Raw genomic sequence first — 27,222 nt, forward strand, 5'->3', positions numbered from 1 at the left:
GAGCTCTACTGTCCTTGTGTGATGAGTGCTGGGAATGGGGAAAGAGTGGGAGGGGGTCATGGAGAGCACATCATTGTATCATCCACTCTGATTTTAGTATGCCATGATGTTATCATCCTGTTCCTGCTCCYATGGTCTGTTGAGCCAGGCTTGAATGTAATGCTGTTAAAGTTACTTTGGCCTTGAATTCCAAAACCAGCTACAAGAGGGAGGCTGGCAGAGAGATACTGTGGGCAGAGCTCCCATTAGCAGGGATACTTCTTTGGATTGATCTTGTTCTTGAGACAGGGAAGGCTGTATGAATCTGGCAGTGAGGGAGGGCTGTGTCAGTGATTTTAGCCTCTCTGGCTCCCCRTAACTCTTCCCCAGGAGGGTGGCCTCTTGATGTCTAATGGCAGCTCTGCATCAGCCAACCAGTGCTGTCTCAAACTGCTGAGYACTTGTGTGCTTAAACTTTATTTGGTCTTGGAGGGATGAAATCACTCACTCCTTTCTCTGTTTAGATAAGGAAAGCTTCTGGTGAGCTGTGAGAGCTATCTGTGCTTGTGGGGAACAAGCTTTTTGGTAATAAGGTGTTCATTGCAGTTGTGCTTGCTGCAAAGCTACAGGGAAGTTTCACCTTGGGCTGCTTTGTCCACCCTGCTCTCCCTGAAGCAGGARGCAAATATTTCAGATGGGAAAGAATGAACAGCATGGTGATCACCAAATGATTTAGTGAAACTACCCAGAATTCAGCTCAAAATGTGAAAACCAACATCTTCCAGTAGTTGTGCCCAGTTCTGCCTGGCACGGATTGCTCAGATGGTGAGCTGAGCTCGAAAGTGTTGCTTTTGGGCTGCAGTGGGGGCTCTTTGGGGAGGAACAGAGTTTCCTATTTTAGAGTGTCTCCTGATACTACGTACATCTTGTACTCTGGGTGTGAAATAAAATAGCCACTGCAGCTGGCAGAGGCGGCTCTGTTACCCTGCTCTTGCCAGGGCGTGTGGCGCTATCTCCAAAGCAGAGTTGGGCCCCCAGGAATGACAGGTGGTGGGCCCTTGATGCAAGCAGAGGAGGGCATGCAGTCAATTCCTACTGCCTAGCTCAACCTCTGCTATTTGCAACGGTAGCCATTTCTTCAGGCAGTTGCCTGTGGGCAGTCAGAGGACAGACCAATTTGTCACAGAACTGCCAGCGGTGCAGCTTTCTTGCCCTTTGAATTCCAGCTGCACCTGGGTTAAACCCAGAGGTTTCATGAGCTGCAGAGATTTGAGGGACTTTACATGAATTAACAGTACTGCCCAGAAATTACCATTTTGGGTCGGTTTCCTGTGGTAGGAATTTGTACTGCTTTGCCTGTAGGTCTATAGCTGTAAACCCTCTTGAATGGTGTGGCTGTTTGCCCAGGAAAGGCAAATGTGATCTGTGGCATGGAGAGCTTTAACAGTGAGATGTGTCTGTGCTAGAGCTTGGACTGCTTGGACTCTCTCAGGGGAGTGCAGTCTGTCATTAGGACAGGTGCTCTGTAGTCAGCAAGCACTATCAGTGTGGCTGASTGTGAAAATTGGGTGCTGCTGGGGCATTCAGCCTGCCCTGCCTTGGGTGCAGCTCTGTGCTAGCAGAGCTCTSTGTGCTGCTCTGGATGCTGGACAGTGYTGGGCTTCACCTTTCAACTTCACACCTGCTGAGCTGCGACAGGGGATGAGAGAAGGAATGAACAGCTGRGAGATGCAATCCTTATTTTTACTGTGCTTCAGGGAAGAATTGATCTGTGATGTTTTTATTTTTTAGATTAGAACCTGCTGCTGACTAAGCCTGTGTTGCAGTTTGTTAGCCATTGAGGCCAGCCTCTTGTCTCTTGTACGTCTCCTGCCAGGTCCTGCTGGCTTCAACCTTGGCTGCAACTCTGTKTTCGGTAGTGGGAACCGACAAAACCAAACTTTTAGAAAAGCTAAACAAGGGAGAAGGTCCAAGCTGTGTCAGTTCCCTGGAAGGGAAATGCTGCTGCAAAGCACTGCTCTCCTGGAGTCTTGGCTGTCCTTTAATGCTGTTCCTGTATTCCTCCCAGGAAGGAGGAGCCTTGACCCCTTTACCTCTCACCTGGTGGGTGCCTCAGGAGGTGCTTTGGTTGTGTAACATGTTTCTAGCTGGAAAAACATCTAGTTTTGGGCATCTGGAAACTGTGAAAATGCAGTTACCTGTGAAAACTGAGTGCATATGTGCCCAGAAATAGTCACAATAATGCTAAGCCAGGGGTTATGATGGGATCTTTGACTGACAGCATAAAAATAAAATTAATGTGACTTGTCTCTCTGGCCACAGAGCTGGAATTTACTCCTAAGTCTGCTAAGAAGGGGCTATCTGCTGCCTTGTAACAGCCCTGAGATCGGTTCCTTGACTAAAGAGTAGCTGATAGGAACGGAGGTGATTAGGAAATTATTTGGTGATGACATTACCAGCTCAGAAGGATTGTGTATCTCCACCAAGAATAGATCAGACTTTTTTGTTTGACCTTTTAAACGAAGACAAAAAAGAAAAAAAGAAATGTACAGGGGAAAGAAGGATAGTGGAATGAGGAGATTGACCAAAATGCAGAAACTGTATCCAGACAAGACCAAAAGACATATTTTTTCAGCAGATTATGTGTAAATTCAAAATAAGGCAGGCCAGATTAARACTTTGAAGAGTAAATTTGCCAAATATGATTAACTTGCAAATGTGTGAGAAGCCATTTGGAAACTGGCAGCAGAAGATATCAGAGTGTGAGAGGCACAGAGGATAAAACTATCACCAAAAAATCWTAACCATTTTTGGTCATCTTGATTCCTGTGGAAGAACTTTGCTAATTATAAATTTACTGTGGAAGAGCTGTCTGAGAAGTTGTCTCRCATTGAACATCAGTAGAAATAGCTGTAGAGCAAACAGAAGAATTGATAAGAAACTATAAGGAACAGATAGGGTTTACTCAAGTGTGCGATAGGATTTTAAATCTGAAATTGCTGAGATTCTTTCATGTGTATCCTGCTGTTAAAGTGCCCTTGGTATCACATAAATTGGTGGTGGCAGATGCAATGGCATTTTTAAAAGTGGAGAGTCTTGAGGATATTGGGGAAGTGGCTCAGTGTTTGTGCGGGGCAGTGCAAGGGAAGGCTGTGGAGAGTATTCAGAGTTCTGTAGATTGCTGGGTCTCACCACTGTGCCTAAGTCTCTGCAGCAGAGAATGAGTGTCTTGAAGGCATGGCCAAGCACAGCAGAGTTAGCTGGGCTGTTGTAAAAGCAAGCCCTGTCTCTGCTGCACAGATATGCTGGAGGTCCACGAGCATGGTGGGAGTGGGACCACAAGGCTTYGTGCATCGCTGTTTTCAAGCAGCCTTTGGCAAACTTCTCTGCCAAAGGCTTTTAAGGGAGAGTCACCATGGGCGTGTAGGAAGGGTCTTGTTAGGGACCAAGAGCTGGTGAAAGCACAGACTGCAAAGGGTAGGGCTTGCTGGTCATTTTTTAGCATGGGGAAGAGTCARCAGCAAGGCCAGAGAGACTGGTGCTGGGAGTGTTTTGCATCTTCTGGGTAACCTTCAGGTATAGAGGGTGTAGTGACATAACCAGGTTTTCAGAGGATCCTCAATTTCTTCAGTAGGTTGAATAGCCCATTGAAGGTGAGGAAATCCATAAGGACCTCACAGAACTGAGCAAGTGAACCAATATGTGACAGATAACTTTAGTGTAGGAAAATGTGGTGAACAGGGAAAAATTATCTGTACTGGGCCTTTTAGATACTCAGCCTGGAACTGGTGGTTATAGCTTGGGAAGGAACTTGGAGTCATTGACAGGTCTCTGAAATCTTGAGTTCTGTCTGTGATGTTAGCCAAAGAAGTCAACCAGTTTGTGATTGGCAAGGGCATCRTTTTCACCCTTACACTTTGTTCAGGTCATGGAGGCTGCATGCTGTTCTGATTTCTGCATTGTGAGAAGGACAGTGGTGTTAGAGAGACTGCAGTGGATTACTAAGGGACAAAGCAGCTGCCTTCTGAGGGGAGAGCATAAAATTTGTGACTCCTTGATCACCTTTTCCTTTGGAAAAGTCTCATGTAGCATGTGATCAAGGTATGCAAGGTCATGAAGTTAATAGAATCATGGAATGGTTTGGGTTGGAAGGGATCTTAAAAATCATCTACTTCTRACCCCCTGCCATGTGCAGGGAGRTCTTTCACTAGACCAGKTTGCTCAGATCTCCATTCAGCCTGGCCTTGAACAACTCAGGGAAGGGGCAGCCACAACTACTCTGGATAAACCCATTTCAGTGGTGTGTGATGGTGTGGTGGTGSTGTTCCAGTGCCTCAGCACCCTCACAGCTAAGAATTTCCTTCTCATCTCTAATCTAAATCTACTCTCGTTCAGTTTGAATCCATTCCTCCTTGTCTTGTCATTACATGCTCTTGTAAAAGTCTCCCTCTCCATCTTTCTTGTAAGCCCCCTTTGGTAACTGGAAGGCTGCAATTATGTCACCCCTAAGCCTCTTCTTTTCCAGGCTGAACAAGCCCAATTCTCACAGCTTTTCCTCACAGGAGAGGTGCTCCATCCCTCTGGTAACTTGGTGGCCTCCTCTGGACCAGCTCCATCAGGTCCATGTCTGTGTGGCTCTGAGGACTCCAGAGCWGGATGCAGCTCTGCAGGTGGGGCCTCACCTGAGGGGAGCAGAGGGGCAGGATCCCCTCCCTTGCCCTGCTGCCCACACTTGTTTTGATGCAGCCCAGGACACAGTTGGATTTGGGATGCCAGCACACACAGAGGGGCGTGTGCAGCCTCTTATCCACCAGCACCCCCAAATCCTTCTCGGCAGGGCTGCTCTCCATCAGTTCCTGCCCCAGTCTGGACCAATACTGGAACTGATACCTGACCCTGGTGCAGCACCAGCATCTGGCCTTGTTAAACCTCATGAGAATCCCATGGGCCACTGCTCAAGTTTGTCCAGGTGTATCATCTGGAAATCTGCTGAGGATACATTTGTTCCCTTCATGTATTAATGAAGGTATTAAATAACACTGGTCCCAGTATGGACCCCTGAGGGACCCCACTTKTCACTGATGTMCACTGGGACTCTGAGCTGTTGAGCACAACCCTCTGGATGCCACCATCCAGCCACTTTCTTATCCATCTAACAGTCCACTCATGAAATCCATYTCTCTTYGATTTAGAGAGAAGGATGTTGTGGGGGTCTGTGTCAAAGGCTTTACAGAAGTCCAGATAAATGACATCTGTGTCCCTTCCCTTGTGTACTGAGCTACACCATCACAGAACGACACTGAGCTGGTCAAGGAGGACTTGCCCTTGGTGAAGCTGTGCTGACTGTCCTGTATCACCTCCTGTCCTTAGCAGAGCTCCCAGGAGGGGCTGTTCCAGGATCTTCCCAGGCACAGAGATAAAGCTGACAGGTCGGTAGTTCCCAAGGGTGCTCCTTTYTACCCTTTTAAAAGATGGGGATAGTGTTTCCTCTTTTTATGARTAAGTTGAGCTTTTCCTACCAAGTCTTGTGGCCCTAGAGCTATGGTCACTTGGAGAAACCTAAAGGAGAATGGTTAATAGGAGATAGGAGGAAGGCCATTTATCTTACACAATCTTCTTAATTCAGTGTTCTTGGGGGTTGTGGATGTAAAAGACATCASCAGGTTGAAAAAGTATTTGGGTAAACTTATGGGCAGCCCGTCTGCAATAGTTACTAGGAAGAACAGCTAGCCAGGTGCCTTTAGCATTTGTAATACATGTGTGTATTCTTGAGGAATGAGGGAAAAGATGGAGAAAGGGCATCACCAAGATTACATGTTTTGCTTAACAAACCTCTTTGGGTGTCTCACCTGTAGGCAGAATGGAGGGGCACTTGGTTTCACCAAAGGTGCATGTCTTASGTTCTTCAAGGTTTCTAGAAGCCACCATTAAGTAGGAACATAAATAGGTTTGACAGTTGGGAAACAACCAATATGGCTTTTGTAGACCCAAACTGAGCTATGTGACTCCACTAGTACTTGGAAGGTGTTTCCAAGTACATGGCAGGGGTGATCAAGTGGAATGGACCTCACTGAAAGGTTTCAGTGCAGAGTATCAAGGAAAAGTCCATCATGGGATGCATGGGTGAATACATGGTTGAAAGACAGGCTGCAGAGATGATGAGTAGATGGTCAGACTTTACAGAGGAGAGAAGTCCTGGGGGAGCCAGGCTGTGATCTCTGCTGCTCACAGTGTTTGTACCTGATCTAGAAATGGGGATGCAAGTGGTGGCTGGGGAAGAGCAAATGGGGAATGAAATCCTGAGCACTTAAATTCGGGAATGAATTGAGGGTAACAGGTGAATGCCTGGAAAGTATCAGCAACCTGTGCTCAGCAGTGCTGCAGGAAGGGAAGAGGAGACTGGGAGCAGCAAAGAGGGAAGCAAAGGACAGAATATTCACAGCATCATTGTGGTCTGCTGCCATGTTGGATACTGCGTGTCAGGTAGGTCATTCCATCTTGGAACAGGCCTTGCTTTAAATGCCTCTATGGTTTTTTGGTCATATTTTTTTTTTTATCAGTGGCAAATATTGGGTACATAGTATCTGGCAGATGAAGACTGTCTAGGTGGCTATCAAATGAAAAGYGAAGTTGAATGTAGTCCGGGTTTCTTCTCCAATCCCTCAGCCATGCCATTGCAGAAGGACAGAGTGTTGCCTGTTTTGATGTCTTCCTGAATTTGCCTCTTTTTTGCTGTTTTCCTTGCCTCTGCTGAAAGTGAAAAGCTCGGTTTTGGACAGAACACAAGCTAATAAATGGATGGGGTGTTGGTGGGAGCAGACAAAAGGAACTTGTTTTGGGCACCAAATCAAAGAGTGTATTGTTCTTACCCCACTGTTCACTGTTACTATGTATAGYAGTTACTGCCATGGCAACACATATTTTCATGAACCAGCCAAGATCTTCCAGGGCTGCAACATAACTTCTGATACTTGCTCATTGTGATGCTATTAATAACTGTATTTCCCCCCATCATAGCCAGGAAGCTGCTTCTTCCTCATGTGCCAAGCGCAAGGAATAAGCTCATTTTAAATCAATTGTGGGGAGAAGTGACACTGCGGATTTCCTGGATTTTTTTTTTTGTTCTGGAGATCCTGTCTAGTGCTGCCAGCTCTGCAGCCACCTCCTGAGCTGTCTCTCTAGTGCCATTTATAAGAAAGCCAAATCTCAATTTTTTTAATAATTTTTTTTCTTTTTCTTTTTTGGCACTTTCTCCCCCTTCCTTTAAAGCAGGACAAAGAGATGCACATATTTACTCTTCCAGCTATGTACAGTAGCTTAAGTGTTTCAGTGTTATTTGTTRACCAATGACTTGGTCAAGGGGAGAACCTGGTGCAAATTAAATATGATCTGGTCCAGGCTCTGGTCTGCATGATTTCTTTACTTTYTGGTTATTTAAAGAAGATAAACCCTGTGTATTTAAAATTGCAGTTCAGTTSTTCTTGGCATTTTTTGAATTTAGCTATGTTTAAAACCCCAAATTCATATCCATCTTTTCCCAGCTGCATTAGCATGCCTGCATAAATCTCCTTTGAGGTGATGGTACTGTGTCAAAAATACCATCACCAGGCCTTTTGGCACCTTTTGAAGATCAGTGGAAAAGGTGAAACCTGGGCTTTTACTTAAGATGGTGGTTCCTGAGCATCTGTGAAGGCTGCAGTGGGTGTGCACCAGGGTCATGGGTCTCTCCCCGGCTCTGGTTCTGGGGGTACACAAATCACAGCTCCAGTAGTCCATCCAGTTTCATCCCTCCAGAGGAAGGAGCTGTTTTGCCRGGCCAGTCTCTTCTCATTCAGGGAGTTTGCTCTTCTTCTGCTGAAGTGTGGCTATTAACTTTCCTCACCAGTTTGAAATGTTTTCTGGCAGTCTTGAAACTTGCAGCTTCGGATGTCACTCTCTTTGATACTGCACTTTCCCTGATCTGTTGGATTGGTAGCCTATTGTCATTAACTGTGGGAAAAAGATGTAATGAAAACAGGGAATTCTTTATCCTCCCAACCGCCTTGGAGAGGCTGAAGAAATGAGCATGTGCCCTGCAAAAGGTTGATCCAAAGCAAGGAGTAATTGTGATGTCCACATGAGTGACTGCATCCTTCTTTTATTGCTGCTCTCCCCATTTCTTGTGAGGGTCTGTTCAAGGTGGTACCTCCAAAGGTGCTGCCAAGGACTGAGCTTTCCCAAGGAGGCAGCACTTGCTATGCAGGACTRCCTGCTTCTGCAGCCCAGCTGGTTTTTCCTGGACATCTCCAAGAAACAACTGAGCTTTTTGAGAACCTTCAGTGACTGACACAGTTATTCACCATGAACTGCCTTCTTGGGACTCTTGGGAATCGTAGAATATGCTGAGCTGGATGAGACTCRTCAGGATCATTGAGTCCAACTCCTGGCCCTGTGCAGGACACCCCAGTTATCCCACCCTGTGCCAGAGAGCATTGTCCAAACACTTCTTGAGTGCAGACAGCCTTGGTGCTGTGACCATTACCCTGGGGAGCCTGTTCAGTGCTCAGCCMTCTTCTGAGTGAAAAACATTTTCCTCATACCCAACCTAAAGCTCCTGTGACTCAGCTTCATGCTGTTTCCCCAAGTCCTGTCACTGGTCACAAGAGACAAGAGATTGGTACCTGCCCCTCCACTTCCTCTTGTGAACATGTTGAATGCCACCATGAGGTCTCCTCTGGTTAATCCCACCTTTGTTTCTGTGATGTGGCRAGAGCAAAGGCAAATTTTGGGCTTTCACTAATTGTGCTTTGTTTTGTGGAGTTTYATATTTCTGAGATCGAAGAGATGTTCAGTTTAAAAAAATATGTGACTTCATTTTAAGGCAAGGTCAAGTACCTCAGTCTTTCTCATTWAATCAAGCTTGTTGATGACAAAGTACTGAAACTACACATAACTAGTATTTTTGTTTACTTGGAGTTCAAGGCGTTGCTGTAGTCACTGCTGGCCTTGCGGATGCAAGTGYGTAGCAGGCAAAGCAGAGGTTGAAATACAGCTCATGGGATGTGACTCCTACCCACACTGTAATGTTGTAGCAACAATCAGGAAAAGAATGTCAGTTTGGGGCAACAATTAAGCATGCCTTTCCTTTTAGAAAAAAGCTTTTTCCAAGGCTGGTTACATCAGAATAAAAAACAATATAAAGAAATTAAACATGGGGTGTGTTTTTCCTCCCAAACTGGGAATTGACCCCATGGCTAGGTGAGCTTTCCAGGGCTGGAGCTGTGCTTCCTTGTGGGGCAGGAGGGACTGATGCTGTGGGTCCAGTGCATTGGCTWTGCAATATCCTGACTCTGTTACGTCTTATGTGCTTGTTGTTCAACAATTCCTGTAGACGAAACAAATAGAGGGACCTCTTTTCCATGAGATATTAATTTTTCTTGCTTATTGTTTCATAAAGAGTTTATGAACTGTCTGCCTGAGGTTTTTGGCTATTTACTTAGTGCCTCTCTTTCTTTGCCAGAGGAAATTAGTGTGCTTTGGGCTGGAGAAAATGATAACACCAAAGCAGCTCCTCTGCACAGAGTCCTGTTGGGATGAGCTTCCTGATGGCAGCTTGCAGCACAGGAGAGAGTTGTTTTTTTTTGTAGGCCTTTGACTTGCTGCCAGCTTGCTCCTATTCCTTGCCTTTGAATTGCTGCTCAGTTCCTCTGCCAACCTGGCATTGCAGTGGTTAACTTGAGTCACACATAAGAAGCTTGGACAGCTAATACTATCAAGAGCTTCACTGCATTTGTTCCTTCATTGTTTTTTCAACAGAGTTGGCAGGGACAGCTGCAGCTAGAGAGATTTGCTGAAGAACGAATCAGCCAAAAAAGTTGTGATGAAACACTGTTATATTTGTTTCATGCTTTTAGCCCACAGTGTTTTGTGGACTGTTATCTGAGAAATAACCTGGTCCCTTGCTGTCCGTGGCTGTGTTGTGCATGAGTTTTCAAGGGGCTCTGTGTTTTAGCTCATAAATGACTGGCAGCCCTTTAAATGARCAGAGACAGATGGCCATTATTTTGCTAATGTCTAGGAACACTTCTAGGAACATAGCTGCTTCAGATGCATAGCTTTGCTGAGTGGTGCATGAAAGCATTATGCTCTGTGATCTGGCTGTCTGTAGGGCATCCTCAGCTGGCACTGGGGGTGACACTGTCTGGTWATGCATGGCCTGGCTGTGCAGGTTCTCCACCCTGTAATTACAGTCTCAGTCTGCTGTTCCTCACCACTGCCAGCTCATGTGCTGCCTTTAGAAAAGCTGAAGTTGTAGTGGTTTTTTTTTGGTGCTCTGCTGGAGTTATTTTAGATCAGACATGGGTGTCTTGGGAGGTCCTTCAAGTCCCCATCACTGCGTGCTGTCACTATGGTGGCCGTTTTGTCCTGAGGTCCTGGCTGATGGATTTCCCTTTGCCAGTTCTGGAATTTTCTGTTCCTGACGTCTCTATCTCTGTTCAGAAGATCTCTGTAAATGTTTCCTCCTTATTGCTCAGTGTTCCCTTGTGCAGCAAACAAACATCCTTGTGCATGATGCAAATGAGCCTTGGGACTTGGCTATTTACTTTGTTCTGTTCTGGCTGCTGTGGGCTCTCTTCCCTTCAGCAAGGATGGTCATTCTTTTGCCCTCTTCTATGGGAAAATTCTACATGGCACTGCAGTGTGTTTATGTCTGTGTGATGCCTGGTCATGTCTCTGGGTGCAGGATGATCTGTGCACAGAAATGATGAAGATGACTCCCTGCAGAGTCCCATTCCTCACACAGTATGCAGGATGTGAGTGCTGGAGCAATTGCTGGGTTTAAGTGGTGGTGCAGCTTTTCTAGAACAGCTTCTGCTTGTGGAGCCTCCTGTTCCCAGACTGCTTTCCTTGGCATCAGCTGTCAGAGGCAGCAGCTGCTGGCCCCTGGCTGCAAGGACTTTGTGGCAATGCTGGGAGGAATCTCTGAAATTGGTAGTGGTGACATAGGAGGCGGTGAAGGGTAAGTATCAGGACTGAAGCAGCTGGGTGGCAAGCTAGATAAATCAAGACCTTTTCCAGTAATACTAGAATGACAGGGCAGTGGGTGCTGCTGTGTCCTTGAAATAGCAGGGATATCATCAATGTGACATTACTTGCTTTGGCCCAGGGAGAGCACTTGATGTATGCTGCTTCTCCAGGCCTCTGGGCTCTTTCCCTATGTCATTTTGGCAGGTACAACTTCTCCACTTCTTTCCTGCAGCTTAAGAGCACAATGCTCTTTGCCCAGGATGCAGCTTTGTCAGCATTGGGAAATGTCACCCTGCTTGGGTCCAGTTTACTTCTGTTCAGCCACTGCCTGGAGGTGTGGGGGTCTTACAGGTCTGTGAATCATGTTCACCTTTCTGGTCACTGACCTGGGTTTCAATCAGCAGGTAGTGCTAACAGGTGCAGGGGCCCATTGAGAAGGCAGGAGACTCATGCACAAGTTCCATCTCCATCCCTTCCTTTTGTTTGTATGCATACCCCTTATAAAAACATGAACAGCCTGGGCCYTATTTAGAGTTTTATTCATGCTGACGGGCTCTTAGCTGCTGTCGTGGTTTGACCTTGACCGAAAGCCAAAGCACCCATGATGTCCCCCTGCCCCCCAYCGGAGAGGCAGAGAGGAGAGCAAAAGCCCAATTAACACCAAAATTTATGGCTTTTGGATAACATAATAGAGAGAAAGATACATATATGCCCCAGAAATAGTCAGACAGGTTGAATAACTTAAGTTGCAAAATAGATTTATTACTAAAAACTACTRAGAATACTACCGCACCGGGAGGGAACAAAGACAGGAAAAAAATTACAAGGAGAAGGAAAAAACCAGACATTTTAAGAYACCTGTTATTCTCTCTGCGAACCTGTCTCTCCCAGGTTGTCCCTCCCTACCCCTCTATACCTTCCCCTGTGCAAGGGGACAGGGAAGTGAGAATTTTAACATAGATCAGACTACTCATTATGGTTGTCATCCAGCACCATAGGAGAGTTCTTACAGCTCCAAGCTGTGGAAGTTCCTTTTCCCAAGAAACAGTCAGTGTATAACTGCTGATGGCATGGGATTCATTTTCTTTACCTTGTGGGAGAAAGGGAAACAGTCCTCCAAGGCACTCTCTCAAATCTCCTGGCAGAACACAGCTTCTTCTTAGCATCTACTCACTTCAGATGGTGGTGGGGGGGGCCACCTCTTTCTCCTTTTTAGCTTATGATCAGTCCAGTCCTCCAAGGCCAGGGTTTTGGTTTTTTTTTTATCTTGGGTACAGGGCCTCTTTTTTTTCCTATACAGGTCTCCCATTGAAGAAATAGGCATTTTGAAAAGTCTTTTCCCATAGTTGAGCACCACAACAAGAAACACTCTTCTTCTTTCTCCTCCTTACTGTGATCTTAGGTCTCCATTTTTTCTCACATCTCCTCACCCTCCTCTGTCCTCCCCCAGTGCAGAGGATGATACTAACAACGTTAGAACTAATGACGTCCACACTCTATCTTGTTTTGAATTCTTCTTAAGTACAAGACCATACATCATCACAGAGGTGTATCTACCATGTGCAATTGGCCCAGGCCTGACCAGCAGCCTGTCCATCAACCTCAGAGCCATGATGGATTGGCTCTAAAACATGGGGGTAGGGCTCCTTTTGCTGGAGAAGAAGGAGAAAGCTTCTAGAACTTTCTCACAGGAGCCATCTTTGTGGTTTCTTGGTCCTATCCCCACCACCAAAAACCGGATCAAGCAAAACCAGGACAGCTGCTTTGAGTGCCATTGTGGGTAGATCCTGTCTGACTTGGTGCCTGCWTGCCTGTTACATCAGAAGTGGATGAAGCTCAGGTCTGCTCATTTGTCTTAGCATCATTTATCTTAGCTTGGTGTGTCCCAAGAAGGTGTGCAGAAAGTAGGTCTATGACTTGGGTACCTGCCTGCAGAGATTTACATTTGCAGAAAGATGTGACTGGTTCATGTAGTGATGCCCTTGCACAAGTCCTGCTATGCACTTTGCTGGGACCCTGTCTGTACAGGGGGGATAACTCTGGTGATGATCGTTGAACAGTGTGCCTGCACAGATCCTTCCTGAAACTAGGAGCATTGCCATGGGGATGATGGGAAGGCATCAGGCTGCTTTTCTGGGGCTGAGCCCAACATGCTGCGATGGGGAAGCMCCAGGGGTAGAAGGTAGGCAGGATGCATCCCAGCCGTGGTCATCATTTGTTGCTGAACTSTCAGGTTGTCCTGTAATGCCTTCACCTAAGCAACTGTGAAATATTTCTTCTCTAGGCTATTGATAAAATTGAAGTTTTCCTATGTAAATCTTGTCTGTTGGGAACAAAGTCTAGTTATGAGCATGTTGAGGTGGGATGCAGTCACCATCAGGTAATATGGGTCCCAGTCCAGCAGCAGAATGACCACGTGTGCTGGGATTGATGCAGCATGAGGCTGTGCAGGTGGGGGACAGCGCTGAGCTGTGCCACCCTCAGCTCCCTGCCAGGGCACCTCGTGTCCCCTGGGCAGGGACTGTCCAGCTGGCACCAAGCTTCCCCCTACAGCTGCCTCCCCTCCAGCAGCTGGGATTTGGATGCAGCTGTGGATGCATGCAGCACATTTTGGCAGGAGAGGGGATGAAAACGGCCAGAGTTTGTTTTCCTTCTGCAACTTGTTCTTAAATGCTCAGCCCTTAAAAGGAAAAATGACTTTGCAGAAGYCTTCATCGAGCTTAGGAGGTGCCATGCATCTGGGGCAAACCAGAGCTTTRGGGAGGCTGTTTAAATAGTGGGGTTTTGGGCTTGTGCTCTGACCTGGAAARCTCCAGGCGTGGTGGCAGGAGAGACCCATGACAGTAGCTTGTGGGCTGGTCAGAGTGTGAAGGCAGGTCCTGTAGCCCAAGGAAGCTGGCTCACTTCTCTGCTGTGGCCTGGGGCTCARGCTTCACAAATGATTTTGCTCCCCAGATGTGAAACCCCTGGGCTGGCTGGGACAGATAGGCAGGAGAAGCCATCTGCTAGATCTGTGTCCCTGGCCAGCTGCACACCATTGCAAGGAGTACAGGAAAGCACCTGTAAACTTCTTGGTGCTGAATGCTTTTTGACATGTCTTCTGCCTTCTGCTGAGGCTGCAGTGACCACAGCTGCTCTCCTAGCTATAACACAGTCCAAAGTGTTCACCCTCAATGACAGTTTGGGGACAGATAGAAGTGAGAGGCCCTTGACCTCCAAGGGAGCAGCAGATCCTTTCCTCATACACAGCAGGCATCTCTCTGTGTCTCTGACAGAAGAGCTGCAGCAGGAGCCTGTGCTTATTGTAGCTCTCTGGTGAAGAGCTGTGCCTGGTTTGCATTGCCAAGATTTTTTTAATAGGAGTGGATTTCACTGCACCTCCTGTTCTCAGGGTTCAGTTTCCTTTAGTGTTGGTTTGAGAAGTCTCCTGGTGCTTGTGTTTCCAGTACATGAACTGCTCCTGCTCAGAGTGCCCATCCAGCAGGTGCTTGGTGCTTTGTCTCGAAGCCATCAAAACAGGGATGTTTTCTGTCTTGTGCTCTTCCCTCTGTCGCAGAATCCTCTGTCGCATCCTGTGAAGTGGGGGATGAAGGATGGCATGAGGATGAGCAGCAGTTCAAGCCCTTCTGTCTTCTCCTCCCCTTRGGATGCTCTCTGTGTGGCTCCAGGGAGTGATTTCAGGACCTGAATCAGTCCAAACCTGGTGGGCAGCACTCAGCACAGAGTGTATGATGGAGAAACATGAAAGTTGATGTGGGAGTTTCTGTGCTGCCCTCCCTTCTCCCTGCTGACCTATAGGGCTCTAAAACGCCTGTGCATCCATCCCACCCAAGGTTCAGTACTGCTTAGGCTGTAGGGCCTTATGCCTTTGAGACTGTTCTGGTCTTTATTTTAAGCTGATTATCATTGTGGCGTGATTGTCATGGTGTCTGTCCTCCCTTATGGCCCTTGTCTCTCCTTTTGCAGGGACCTCAGGATGTCTGACCTGTGTCCTAAAAGTCCTTGTTTCTTACTTCTTTCTCTTTGAGACAGGATCTTAGAGGAATCTGCTGTTAGTTTTGGTGCTGCCCCAACCCATTCCTGTGGAATGAGCTACCMCTTTGCTGTCCTGCTCTGGATTTGGGGTGAATCAAGAGGCTAAAGGCAGCAAGATRGGAGCCAGCAATGCTGGCAGCTGGGCTGGGGGTAAGTTTAGGAATGGCCAGGAAAGMGGCAAGAGCCAAGAGAGTCCAAGCACCCAGAAGGCCACCAAGTTTCCCATCTGACATCTTTGTCTTTGAAAATACCACCTAGCAGAAGGCTTGGGGCTTTGTTTGTGTTTGCTTTGTTGTTTTGATTTTTCTTTAATTGAAAACACCAAAGTAATGAGATGCTCTTTGTGATAGTCCTTTTCCAGGCTCTCTTGTGCCCCAAATCCACCCAAATCACGGTGTTATTCTCTCTCCTCTCCAATGTGTTGCCAGGTTGGGCTCTGCCTTGAGAGTCCTGCCCCTGTTCTCCTCTTGCTGAAGCAAAGCATATGCGCTCAGGCTTTGAGCAATCAGCATTTGTTCTGATTTTCACAGTGTGATCTGTCTCCAGCAAAACAGAGGTTGGTTTGTTTGCATTGTGCTTATTTTCAGGAGCCAGGAGAGTTTTATGAACAGTCTGACAATATATTTATTTTAGTTTCTCTATAATTTTCGTTGGAAGGAGGCATGTGTATTCAAAAGTATATATATATATCTATATTTATATAGATATATATATACGTGTGTGTGGGAGAGAAATGTTTGTTTTGGGTACTTTTTTTGTCCTAAGATGTAAATTACAGGTTTTCTGGACTTGGCTGAGAGAAGGCAGTGAATAAAGCCAGAATTGACTGAGTCAGMTGGTGGAGGATTACCGTAAGGAGGCGATGCTAGAGACCTTCTGGAGGCTCTCTACAGCTTCAGGATGGAGATGAGTTTYACAGTCTTGTCTGGTTTTGATATGCAAACCTGAGTGCATTGGAACCACCTGGAGGTTGCACTTGGTTTCTCAGCGTCTACACTGTGCCTACCTGTCCCATGATCAGGCTGCAGAGTGGRTTTGGTCTGGGAGTGCAAATGGAGCCTGCAGGGGAGTCCTGTCCTAGGGACACCGAGTCCCAGGAGCTGAGACAAAYTGAAACCACTGCCTGATCCTTCTGGTTGGAGCAGGCACTGCAGTGCTGGGGACAGTGGTGTACACTCTGTGGCTGCTGCATCCCTCAGCACTTGGAGTGAAAGGACAGGGAAAAGCATTATTTAAACCATTCCCAGGAAACTTCCTTAACCTTATGAAGTGGAATATTAATTAGTATTCTTTTAAGTGTCTGAGTTACAGCCTTATTTCTCTGCATTCCTGGGTTTATCACATCTTTCCAGAGTTCCTGATGATATGTTCAAGGCTTATGTGGCAGCCTGCAACTGGCCCTGCTCCAGGAATGTGCTCCTTGCTATTCCTCTTCTTTGTGTGAGTGTGATTGTACCAAACTCTTTAGTATTTCAGTGTATTTTGTGCAGATTTTTTTCCCTGATTGATCTCCACCTCAGTCATCCTTAGCCCCTCAATTTTAAGGGGAGCTAAGAGATCACCCACCCAAGTCATCCACTTAATTGTCTTTGCACACAAAGACAAAGGTAAGCTTTTTAAAATGGAAAACTGTARTCAGCAACACACACTCGATTATGGCCAAGTGTTATGAGAAGAATTAGTTATTTTCTGTTAAGTGCAAGCTATAGAAAATAGCTGACCACTCTTCTCTACTGAGGACCAGCACCGTGGGTACACCCATTGGTCTTCYAAAGCTTTGCTAACCCATTTGTGAGCAAAACAGATCAAACACAGTGTGCTCTTGAACATTAAAAAAGTTGATGGCTCAATTGACACTTGATTACTCAGGGTCTTGCTAGGTGTTGTGTATTTTTTCTTCCTTGCCAAGCAAATCCTCCAGAACTGTCTCTGGTCTTCCTTTAGGCTCTTGTCCGTGTGTATTTTTGTGCTGCTTTCCTCTACTAGCCCTTCCAACACCTGCTGTCCTSCTCTTGTCCCCTCCCAGGAGTGGAAGGCCATGCCCCCCATATTTGGATGAAGCTCCCCCCCATTTCTGCACTGATGGCAGCCTCTCCCCATTCCGGGAAGCTGCCAGTGAGTTATCTGGGTCTAAGTGCCCTTCTCAGTCCTCTCTGCTGCTTTTCCTATTGTTTGCCTGTCCTTGTGAAGAGTTGTGGTGCTCTTGTGTCCCCTCTGAGCTGTCCCTTGGACCCTCCATGCCAGTTCTTTTTCCTACCTGCACTCTGTAGTTGCTTTCTCCATGCCTGCATGCTCGTCTTGCTCTGCTCCCAGTACTGCTGGGCTTTGCTGCTGTTCTTGGTTTTCCCTTTTATACCCTGTTTATGGATGATACCTCTTTGCACTTACTGATGCCCTTGATGATCTCAGTGATTTCTTTTTTTTTTTGCCTACTTGCAGTTTGACATTGCAATTGCAAGGGGAGAATAGGGCTGGTTCTGTGATTCCCAACCTGAGCCATGGCATGGGGTGCTGGTATGGCTGTTGTGGAACTGATGGTTTTTTTGACCCAAAACCAGCAAACAACAAAACAGATGTTTTCTGAACACAGGGTTTTCTAAGTGTGTCTGTTGGCACCCTATTTTTGGCAGTGCCTTGCTGTGCTCTGGTGATGGTGGGAGACCAGCAGGAGCTGGTGTCATGGGGAAAGGTGGTGTGCTCTGTTCTGAGCTCCTTGCTAGTCAGTGTGAACAGTTGTGAAGGTGATAATCTGGGGTGGGTAAGCACATCTGCCTGAAAGCTGACCTATGACACAGAATAGGTGGATTTCATCCAGATCAGCCTTCCCAATTAGCCTGTCTGTGGTARCCCAACCATCAGCTCTCCATGAGAGTGCATGGACGTCAGCATTGCATAGTAGATACTGTGACAAAGGAATTGCACATTTTCAGACAGTTCCCATTTATTGTATGTTGAGTTGACATTGTACCTATCAATTTTGAACCCTCAGAGATTTGACAAACAGCCTGCTTTTTGTGGGTATATGCCAGACTGCTCAGCATTGATTGCTGTCAGTCAAAACCCGTGGTTTTCCTAGCAGGGAGGTGCAATGTGCAACCAAACCCACATCTAGACTTGCCTGGTGATAGGGGACATGCTGAGCTTCCTCAGAAAGCCAGAGCAGGGCTAGAGACTGGACTGCCCTGTCAGGAATTGTCTCCTCTCCCGTGACCACGCCAGCAGGGCTGGGCGCAGGGGCTGGGCTGCCATTTCAGGCACTGCGGTGCTGCCACCATCACTGCTGACCCTTCTGAGGAGCTGGAGGCTGGCAGCAGAGGGTGTGAGAGGGGTGCAGTGGGGTGTGCCTTCTGCTTCTGCTGTGGGAATGGCTTCTGCTGTGGGAATGGCTTCTGCTGTGGGAATGGCTTCTGCTGTGGGAATGGCTTCTGCTGTGGGAATGGCTTCTGCTGTCATGCCCTCACTGGAGAGCAGCTGGAGGTGGTGTCAGAGTGAGCCACTGGGCAGGAACAGGTTTCAAGGGGGGCCTTGGACCTGTCCACTTCATACAGCTTTTACTGGTAACAAAAGTAACTTGGGTTCAATATGGCCTCATTCCTGCAGCCTTCACAAGGGGTGGAGACCAGGATTTGGGGGGTGGGAGCAGGAGCTGAGGGGTGCATGTTGTTTTACTGAATGCTGAGCATACCATCGAGTTCAGGATCCCTTTAGTGGCAGCATCTCTCCTTTGTGGAGGGACACATTCTTGGGGTTTGCACTCCCTTCTGCCATTTACCTGGCCTGTCCAAAATGATTTGGGTACTGCATTGGGTAGGCATTGGCTTTGCTGAGCTCCTCAGGCAGCCTTTCAGCGTTGGTATGATAGAGATAAGGTCGATGTGCTGTGTCTGACAGCTGTGCCACCCAGCGCCTCTGCATCAAAACCACTGTGCTGATCTGCCTGAAAACCAGTCCTACAGCACAGTCTGCCTTGCTTGCACTGGTTGGCTCAGCATGGGTACTGGTAAAGGACCCTGGAACTCAAGGGGTTCTTTAGGGCTGCAGAAAGGTTGTGGGTCAGCAGCAGGGCCTGTCCATTGGGTCATTTTATGCCCTACTGAAGGCTCTGTCCTAGCAGGCAAGGGGGAGGGGGAAGAGCTGGCAGTGGAGATGGTTTTATCCACAGTCATTCCCACATGTATCTTTTGGACAGGCAAGTGTGGGTTCTGAGCAGGGTCCGTGGAACCAAGAGGTCTCTTCCAGCCCCACAACATGTGAGGCCTGCAGGCAGGCACTCGCATGGGGCAGGCTGCCTGCATTGTTGGGASTCAGGGCTTTGGTCTCCCGAGGTGGAACATGCAGCTCTCCAAAGGAGCAAATCCTGCTCTGCAGATCCTCCCTGCTCTTAAAAGTGAGGTCCCCTGCACAACTCCCAAGCACTGGCACTCCTGTGACTGGGCCAGCCCTTGGTGTGAGYTGTCCCAGCATCAGCAGACAGTGCTCATCAGCCCTGTGTGTTTGTGCTGGGCTGCTGAGGGGGACAGGCTGATGGAGGTGACCTCCCCTTCCATGTGCCAAAGAACTGCTCCTTTGTCTCAGCCCCATCTCAAACCCTTCTCCTGGCTTCTCCTGAGCTCATTAGATTGCTGAATGGYCCCAAACAATGCTTTGATCTGCAARCAGGCTGCCTGGCCCAGTGGAAGCAGCTCTGTAGGAGTCTCAGAYAACCTGTTTGCCTTGGGCCTCTGGGCCAGACTAACGTGGCTCTTGTGTCCCTGCAGCTCAGACTGGGTGGAGATCATCGAGCCCCGCTCCCAGGAGCGGATGTATGTCAACCTGACTACGGGGGAGTGCAGCTGGGAGCCCCCACCCAACCTGAAGGTGCGCCAGTCAGACCAGAACCAGTGGTGGGARCTCTTCGACCAGAACAACAACCGCTTCTACTACTACAATGCCATCACGCGGCAGACGGTGTGGCACCGTCCCCAGGGCTGTGACATTGTGCCCTTGGCCCAGCTCCAGGCCATCAAGGGCAGCTCCCAGCCTGACTGCCGTGGCCGGCAGCACCGAGGCAGCAATGGCAGCGGAGGCAGAAGCACCCCTGTCCAAATGGCCCTCCTGCAGGAGATGGACAAGGGCAAGTGGGATTGTGCAGTGGAGAAGAGGAAAGATCCTGGCAGGTAAGGGCAGAGCTTCAGCCTTCTCTGTTTATATCTAATGGGTGACTTCAGCTGCCAGGCAGACCCTGTCAGGAAGCTGTGCTGCCCCAGGAGGGTGCAGTGCTGGGACCAAATACTGCCGGACCCCGTGTCACGGCCGTGTGCCCTCCTCTTGGCAGGGTACAGCTGTCTGTTTTCACCACTGCCTGAATGTCCTCAGCTTGGGGCAGACCATCTTCATGTGAGACGCCATGGAAATATATATTTATGTATAAAAAAAGATAATCATTACTCTGGGGGCTAAACATAAGGAGAAGGGACAGGCAGGAGTGGAATGCTGTGATGAGAGCTCTGTCAAAAACTCAGGACAGGGTTTGTTGGGATGGCATAGCTGTTGTGCAGGGGCTCAGGCTGCTATGGGRTGTGGGTGAGCCCATCTGGTCTAGCTCCTTCCTTCCCCACATGCTCAGCTGCTGATGTGTTCTTGCAACTTCAGCCAGGGCAGGAGGTAGGGCTGCAGGGACAGAGCTCCTGGGCACACTTATTTGGTCACATCAAGCCTGAAATAAAAGACCAATAAAAGGATGCTGGTTTGTTGAGTAGGAGGTTTTTTTTACACTCAGATTAGTCTGACAGCAGTTGGGGATTTTTTATTGTATTGAAATCATGCCTTCAGCTTCAGCTGCACGAAAGTATCCTTTCCCCAGTCTCTGTCGGRTTAGCCCTCTGCCTAGGATACTGTCCAGGGCTGCTCTGCCTCCCTCCTGCCCTGTCTGGGCATCATCCTGCCCTGGAGGACAGGTCCTGGCAGCTGGGGAGGCTGAGCAGGGAGCGAAATTGGGTCATGCTGAGAACTGACCTGAGGGCTAGAGCCTTGGTGGAGCCTGACTCTCCTGCCATCTATGCTGGGATGCMTTGTCCTGGTTCTGGGCAGTGCAGTGAGGCTKCTCTGGCARCTTGGTTTYTGGATCAAGGCTGCCTCTCTGTGTGCTTGGTGCAGCAAAGAGAGAAAAAGATGCCAAGTTAATGAAAACCACATAGGATGGCAGTTCTGGAAAGTATATGCATCCTGAAGTGAGGCTTATCACGTGTCTGCTGCTCCCTGCAAGATGCTCCTGTATTCCATGCAGATCTTAATGACTGTAGACAGTGGTGATGCACGTAAGGTACACCAGAAAGACCCAGCACTTCAGTGGTTCCTGCCTCAGAAGCAGCCCCTTTGAGCTTCATACCCATCCAGAAAAAGATCCTTGCCCTGCCATGAGAAATCCAGTAAGGAATGTCTTAAGCTGTACCTGAGTAGCTCCACGTTCCATCGGGTCACCCGCAGTAACCACAGTTGAGGCACAGGCACATGGGATTTGCTGTGAGACAGCTGGCTTCATCTCCTTGTCCATCTATAGCCTGGCTCRCTGGGGCAGGCAGGATGGGCACTGCCTAAACCACATTACATCTCTCCAGAGSAGTGAGTGTAAGAGCCCTGATAAGGGTGTAAGATATCCTGAGCTTCACAGAGGCCAAAGTATTCCTGACTGTGCTGGTTTTAACACCAGCTGGAATTAAACTCCAGATAAGGCACTCCCTTTTCCCTTGCCATTTCTGTTAAGGGAAGGACAAAAGTAGAGATTATGAGTTGAAATAACAATTTACTGAAAGCACAAAGCAATGGAATAAAGCATGCACAACAATAGCAGCAATGTTAATAACAATAGTATACAAAAAGAGGATGTGTTTTGCCCACGAAAAGTTGTTCACCATTTGTAACAAAACCAAGRTAGCAGATGCTYCTCGTAAGCTGYGTCCGCATGGCTTCCCCAGAGAAAGGCAACGTGGTTGCCATTCATGTGCTGTCCATGCGGCCACTGGGAACAAAGGCATGTGACTAATACTTGCCAACCCCAGCCAGAAACCACAAAAACCACTGACAAACACCCYCCTGAAAACTGGATCATCCGAGTAGGGTCACACGGACATTCCACTGGGCTCAGTTCCAYGCAGGTGCCTGTGCTGCCATTTCTACCACTCGGCCATGCTGGGGTCAACCTCGCAGGTCACTGCTGCTTTTTTGTCCTACAGCTCAGCTGTGCTCCTTTCAGCTCAGTTTGGCTGGGTTTGGCAGGGCTCTGTTCTGCTCGGTTTGGCAGGCRCAGCAGGGTTGGGGTCACTCCTGCTGGACCAGTCCCTGCCAGCAGCCCCCCTGTCGTGCTGTTGATTCAACACCACTGTCCCTTTCAACATCACATCCCATAGCTGTTTACTGAGAAACAGGAGGGGACCCCGTGGGGCAGCAAAGGGACCGAGTCCTGCACAGGTTGGTGCCRACAGTCCCTCCACTGGACAGAGAGGCACAATGGCTCACTTTGAGTGGGGTGTCCGGCTTTCCCTGCTGCAAACACAGCCCCAGCCATTATGTGCAGGGTATAGAATAGCTCCAGCCTCTCTGCCAGCAGGACACTGATGCAGCCTCTCAGGAGAAAACGTGGCCTCCTCTGCCTTAGTACGGAGAGTTGCTGTGCCTCGAGGGAAGAGTGATACCAATGTTGATGCATCCCTCAGTTCTCCAGCCCTCTCGATAGGGAAGACTGCACACAGGTCCCCTCCTACASAAGGAAAGGGCATGATGCAATGTGGGCAGGGGTTTGCTATACCTTTCCTTGCCARCCTTAGCATCATCATCACTGCTAATTCTACAAGGAAGGAAAGTGGGAAAGAGTCCTCCCTTTCTCCATCCCTAGCTTAGGTTTCTGCAGCAATCTTGGGGTGCCTTGAGCCTGCAATGAACTCTGAAGGGCAAGTGCTGAGAAAGACTTGGGAGCTAATAGGCTGCTTGGATATGTAAGGCTCTTTCAGATTGCAAGGCTCATACTGGTAAGCTGACAGTATTTGTCTGTGRAATGTGCTTTCTTGGAAGCTGGAGATTGAGCACTGTTTCCTTGCACATCTGTCATGTGTCCTCTCTTGTGTGAGCAAGGGTTGTGTATCTGGTTCTGGTGCAGAGTTTGATTTCTCTACCTGAGTCTGACAMCCAAGGAGATATTTCTCACCTTTTGCTGCCTCATAAAATGAGGAGCAAAGAGCTGAGCCAGAAGTAAATGATCTCATGTGGGATCTAATGCCATTGCTGGGAGGTCACAGTATAAGCACGCTGAACTTTTCATCTCTGTTGTCTGCATTGTTCTCCAAAGACAATCTGCAGCATGTCCTCCTCTGCTCAGGGGGGATGCAGCTGCATAAACAGAGGGTGAACACACTGAGTGCTGTTGGTAGCAGTTGACATCTTCATAGCTACCTGTGCCCAAGATGTTTTCGCTTTTGTCCCTTAATGCCAATGCAAAAAATTTCTTCCCTTCATGTTTGTCATCTTGTGATAGATGGAGAGGCCAGCAGAGACCAGTGTAGTCCCCAAGGGGGCCTCCTGCAAAGCACATGCCACAAAGATCTGGGGGAAGTGATTTCATCCTTTTTTTCAGTTATGCTTTGTGGTTGATGTTTTTTCCTTTTAGTGAACTGGTTTTTACCACCTTTTCTCTCTTGTGCTTGTATCAGCACTGCTGAATTTGTTGTGTCCCCTGCCACRTCTCAGTGCTGCYAAACCCTCCTCAGCTTCCAGAAGARCAGAGGAGSTCCCCAAACTTTGCTGCCTGTTCCCTCCGTCTCCATGCCCATGCCACACCTCCATCACTACCCCACTATTTGCTGCTGCTCTTCCATCTCTCGTGGTGGTTTGGAGCAGCCTTCTCTATCCATTGACCTTTGGCCTCCCAGGCAGCGCAGGGGAGGGTCACCCCCCAGGGAAATGGCAGCTTCTTGCAGGGGGGTAAGACACTGCTGCCACTGACCATCTTTGGAGCCTCCTGGGGAAGCTCTGCTGCTGCCCATGCTCTTGTTCCCATGTTGGTTTTCAGCTGTGTTTCCTGGGGCTGCCCAGCCCTGCACTGGCTCTGCTTCTCCCTTACCGGACAAGGACAGCAAACAGCACTTGCCTCACAGCTCCAGACCCTTCCTGAGCTCTTGTAATCCTATTAGGAAGCAAGATAGACGCTCTTCCTAAAATGATGGCCAAATTATCCTTTCACACACTGGAAAGCTYTGCAAAGCATGGCCATGTTCCCTTGGGGACTGTGAGACCAGCCTGGGGCTGAATGCAGCGTTTTGGAAGTGTCCTCTGAGCCACTGCAGCCCATGCTGAGCTATGSTGAAACTCCAAGGTAATGGAGAGGGCCAAGGCCTGAAGAAGGCAGTGTTTCTGGGAGTGGAGCCTGTGTACTGCYCTGCAGCATTTCAGTGCACTTCAGGTCAGGACTGTGAGTGGGATCTGCTGTCGCCACCCCTCCTGTCCATGCGGATCAGCCCCTTTCCTTGTCTTCCCCTGTTTCTCCCAGGGTCAGCACTGGGATTTTCAGAGTGCTGTTTCCAAGGTTGTCTTTGCAGTATCCTGCAAATCCTCCACAGAGAAAGCCACCTTCCCTGTCCCCYAGAAGAGGAAGGTGAGGGTCCTTTCTGCATGGGCAGCAGGTTGTGCTGCCTATCCGCTCCTCACCCACCTTTCCCACAGCTCAGCATCCTCGACTGGGAAGGAGCAGGAGCTTGGTGTTACAGGGCCAGGAATACATGCTGGAASAGGAGTGAGAGGGAATGTGTGATGAGAAGGTGGCTCTAAGAATACTTCTGCCCCTTCCAAGTCTGGTTTATCTCATCATGGGCTCATGTCTCTTAAGGCACAGCATAAGTAATGCCACTATTAAGTTTTCATAATCAGGCAAGAAAGATCATCAGAATCCCTAATGCAAGTTTGTTTCCTTCTTGTGCAGTTGGCCTTGGGGTAGGATATACAAACACAAAATTCTTTGCACATCTGCAGAGTTTATTGTTTTGGCAGATTGTATCCGTGCCTCCAGTGTGGGCACTGGGGACAGAGTAGCAGTGCTGCTGGAATACTGACATTCCTKTTCCCTCACCTTTGTCACAGCACCAGGAAAACAACTTCTAGAAAGGGCAGAGCTGAGGTTCAGGGCCTTTTCTCCAGGCTTCTGGGAGGGAGAAAAACAAACRACAGAGATCTGGAGCCTGAGAAGAGCTGCTGGATAGGCTTGRCCTGCTGGAGCCGGGTGCAGGCTGGGGAAGCCAGTGCAGGAGTTGAGACCTTTATATTGGAGCTGCTTGAAAGCATTGCTCATAGGAACAGTGCCAGGGGATTCATCATCACTCTGCTGCTTGTGCCTGAAGAGCTCAGCTGAGAGGCTTCATTGTGACAGTTCTCCACCATTGGCTTTGTTTTTTGTCAGGGCTTTCACCATTCAGAAGGACAAGATTGAGTCTTTCTCCATGGTAGGAAGTCAGGAAATCCGTTTTCTCCTCTGTCTGGTCTTCCCAGCAGCCTGGGGATGGAGTTGAAAGAAGCAGTATCCAGACACAGCCCCAAGATATCAGTTGTGGTTGGTCCTTTTAAGAGAACTTTGCCTTTTCTGTGATGGTGCTTCTCTTCTGTCACCTCTGGCAGTCAGAGAGGCTGGAAATAGTACAATGTGTCCAAGAGGAGACTGAGGGGTGTGATGCGGTACAGCACACATTTAGAAGTTTTCCTTCTTCATCACGTTCCTGGGTAGGGGAGCATGGTGGCACTTGGTGACATGGGAGTGGCACAGCTTCCTGGTTTCCTCTGGCCCCTGCACAGCCCCTGGATGCTTTGTCTCTTACCGGTGTCTGTGGCAGCACAGCTGTGGCAATCCCCACAGTGGTGTTTGTGCTTTTCCTCAAAAAGAASCAGTGCCAGTGGGCATCCTTGGTGTTGGGCTCTGCTGACTCCAGAGGTTTGCAGTGTCCAGGGCAGCCTGGSTCCCMATGTGCACTTTGACCTAGGCCTGARGGAGAGAGCATGTTGCRGGTATSGACTCTTAAGTGCCAAAATCCTGCTGCAGTGAGGCTTGCTGCTTGTGGCAGAACCACTTGTTCATTGCCTTGCTGGGGCTGTTTGTCCAGCTCGTCTCTCTGTCCTGCTGGCTGGGCTCAGGGCAGGTGCAGAGAGAGAGCCCTGTGCCATGCAGGGCTCCTGCTGCTCCCCCTCGTGTCCCACCCTTGTGGCCAAGGCTGCCAGAGGGCCAGCACGACTTCTGTCCTGCACAGGCCCAGGGCAAGGGATGGCTCCTCACACCCTGGTGACGGGRCTCAGGGCAGTGTGAGGAGCTTTGGAGTGCCTTGTGCCCTCCAGGGGCTCACAGCTAGGCAGCTTGCCTTTGCAGGAGGCCATGAGCACAGCATCCACTTTTCTTTTTCAGATCAAATCCCTCGTCACTCATCTGAAGACTAAAATCTGGGCTTTGCTCTTTCTCAAAGCTGCAGGGGCAGAGTTTGTTGCCGGTTGAGGACCCCCAGGGCCCTAAAGTTATAATGCCATGCTGGAGCAGGAACCCATGTCTCATGGGCAGGCTGGTGGTGCTCTGCAGATGCCCAGGTCTGCAGCTGAGCAGGGACCAATTGGGATGTGCCCAGTGCTGCTGAGTGGGTGTGAACTGGGACAGATGGGGCAGGAGGTGGTGCCAGTACCTGCCTGCTGTGGTCAGGGAAGGAGGGTCTCCTCCCTGTGGTGCGGAAATGTGAGGAAGTGGCAGAACTTGAGGCCGAATTCCTGCTGCTCTGGATCCCTGGGGCTTTAATCTTCCAATGCCAGACAGTAGGAGAGCATGCACAGGGGCACAAGTCTGGCCATGCTGTCCCTGGCTGAGTGGCCTCTGCCAAGCCTTGGCCAAGTGGATGGTTCAGCTGTGCAGAGCTGTCTGGGCCTGCAATGCTGTGAATCAGGGAGAGGAGCAACCTCAGGAGGTGGCTTGTGGGACATGGGGGTCCAGTGCCTTTCCACAGAGCAGAGGGTTATTTTCCAGCCCTGCCACAGCTGGGGATCTTGTGAGGCAGGGGGACACATCTGCAACCCAGGGCTATGGCTCTGCTACCCTGCAACCCAACCACTGGATAGTGCTGGGCCAGATGCCATGATGCTCTGGCTGTAGGGTTGAGCTAAAATCTTTCCCAGTCACACATTTGTAGCCTGCCTGCTGAGCCAGGAGTCTGT

At 48.9% G+C, this 27,222-nt stretch overlaps 1 protein-coding gene across 1 annotated transcript in view; it reads left to right on the forward strand.

The window, feature by feature from the left end:
- Nucleotides 1–27,222, forward strand: part of LOC130585383 (rho GTPase-activating protein 39-like) — a 58,482-nt gene that overhangs the window by 8,356 nt on the left and 22,904 nt on the right. Inside the window, exon 2 of the mRNA XM_057385849.1 lies at nt 19,779–20,177. Coding sequence (XP_057241832.1) covers nt 19,779–20,177 — 399 coding nt within the window. The remainder of the gene's footprint in view (nt 1–19,778; nt 20,178–27,222) is intronic.

This window comes from Malurus melanocephalus, unplaced genomic scaffold, assembly GCF_030028575.1.
Source record: "Malurus melanocephalus ecotype Western Australia unplaced genomic scaffold, MMel_1.1 scaffold_881, whole genome shotgun sequence".
NCBI lineage: Eukaryota > Metazoa > Chordata > Aves > Passeriformes > Maluridae > Malurus > Malurus melanocephalus.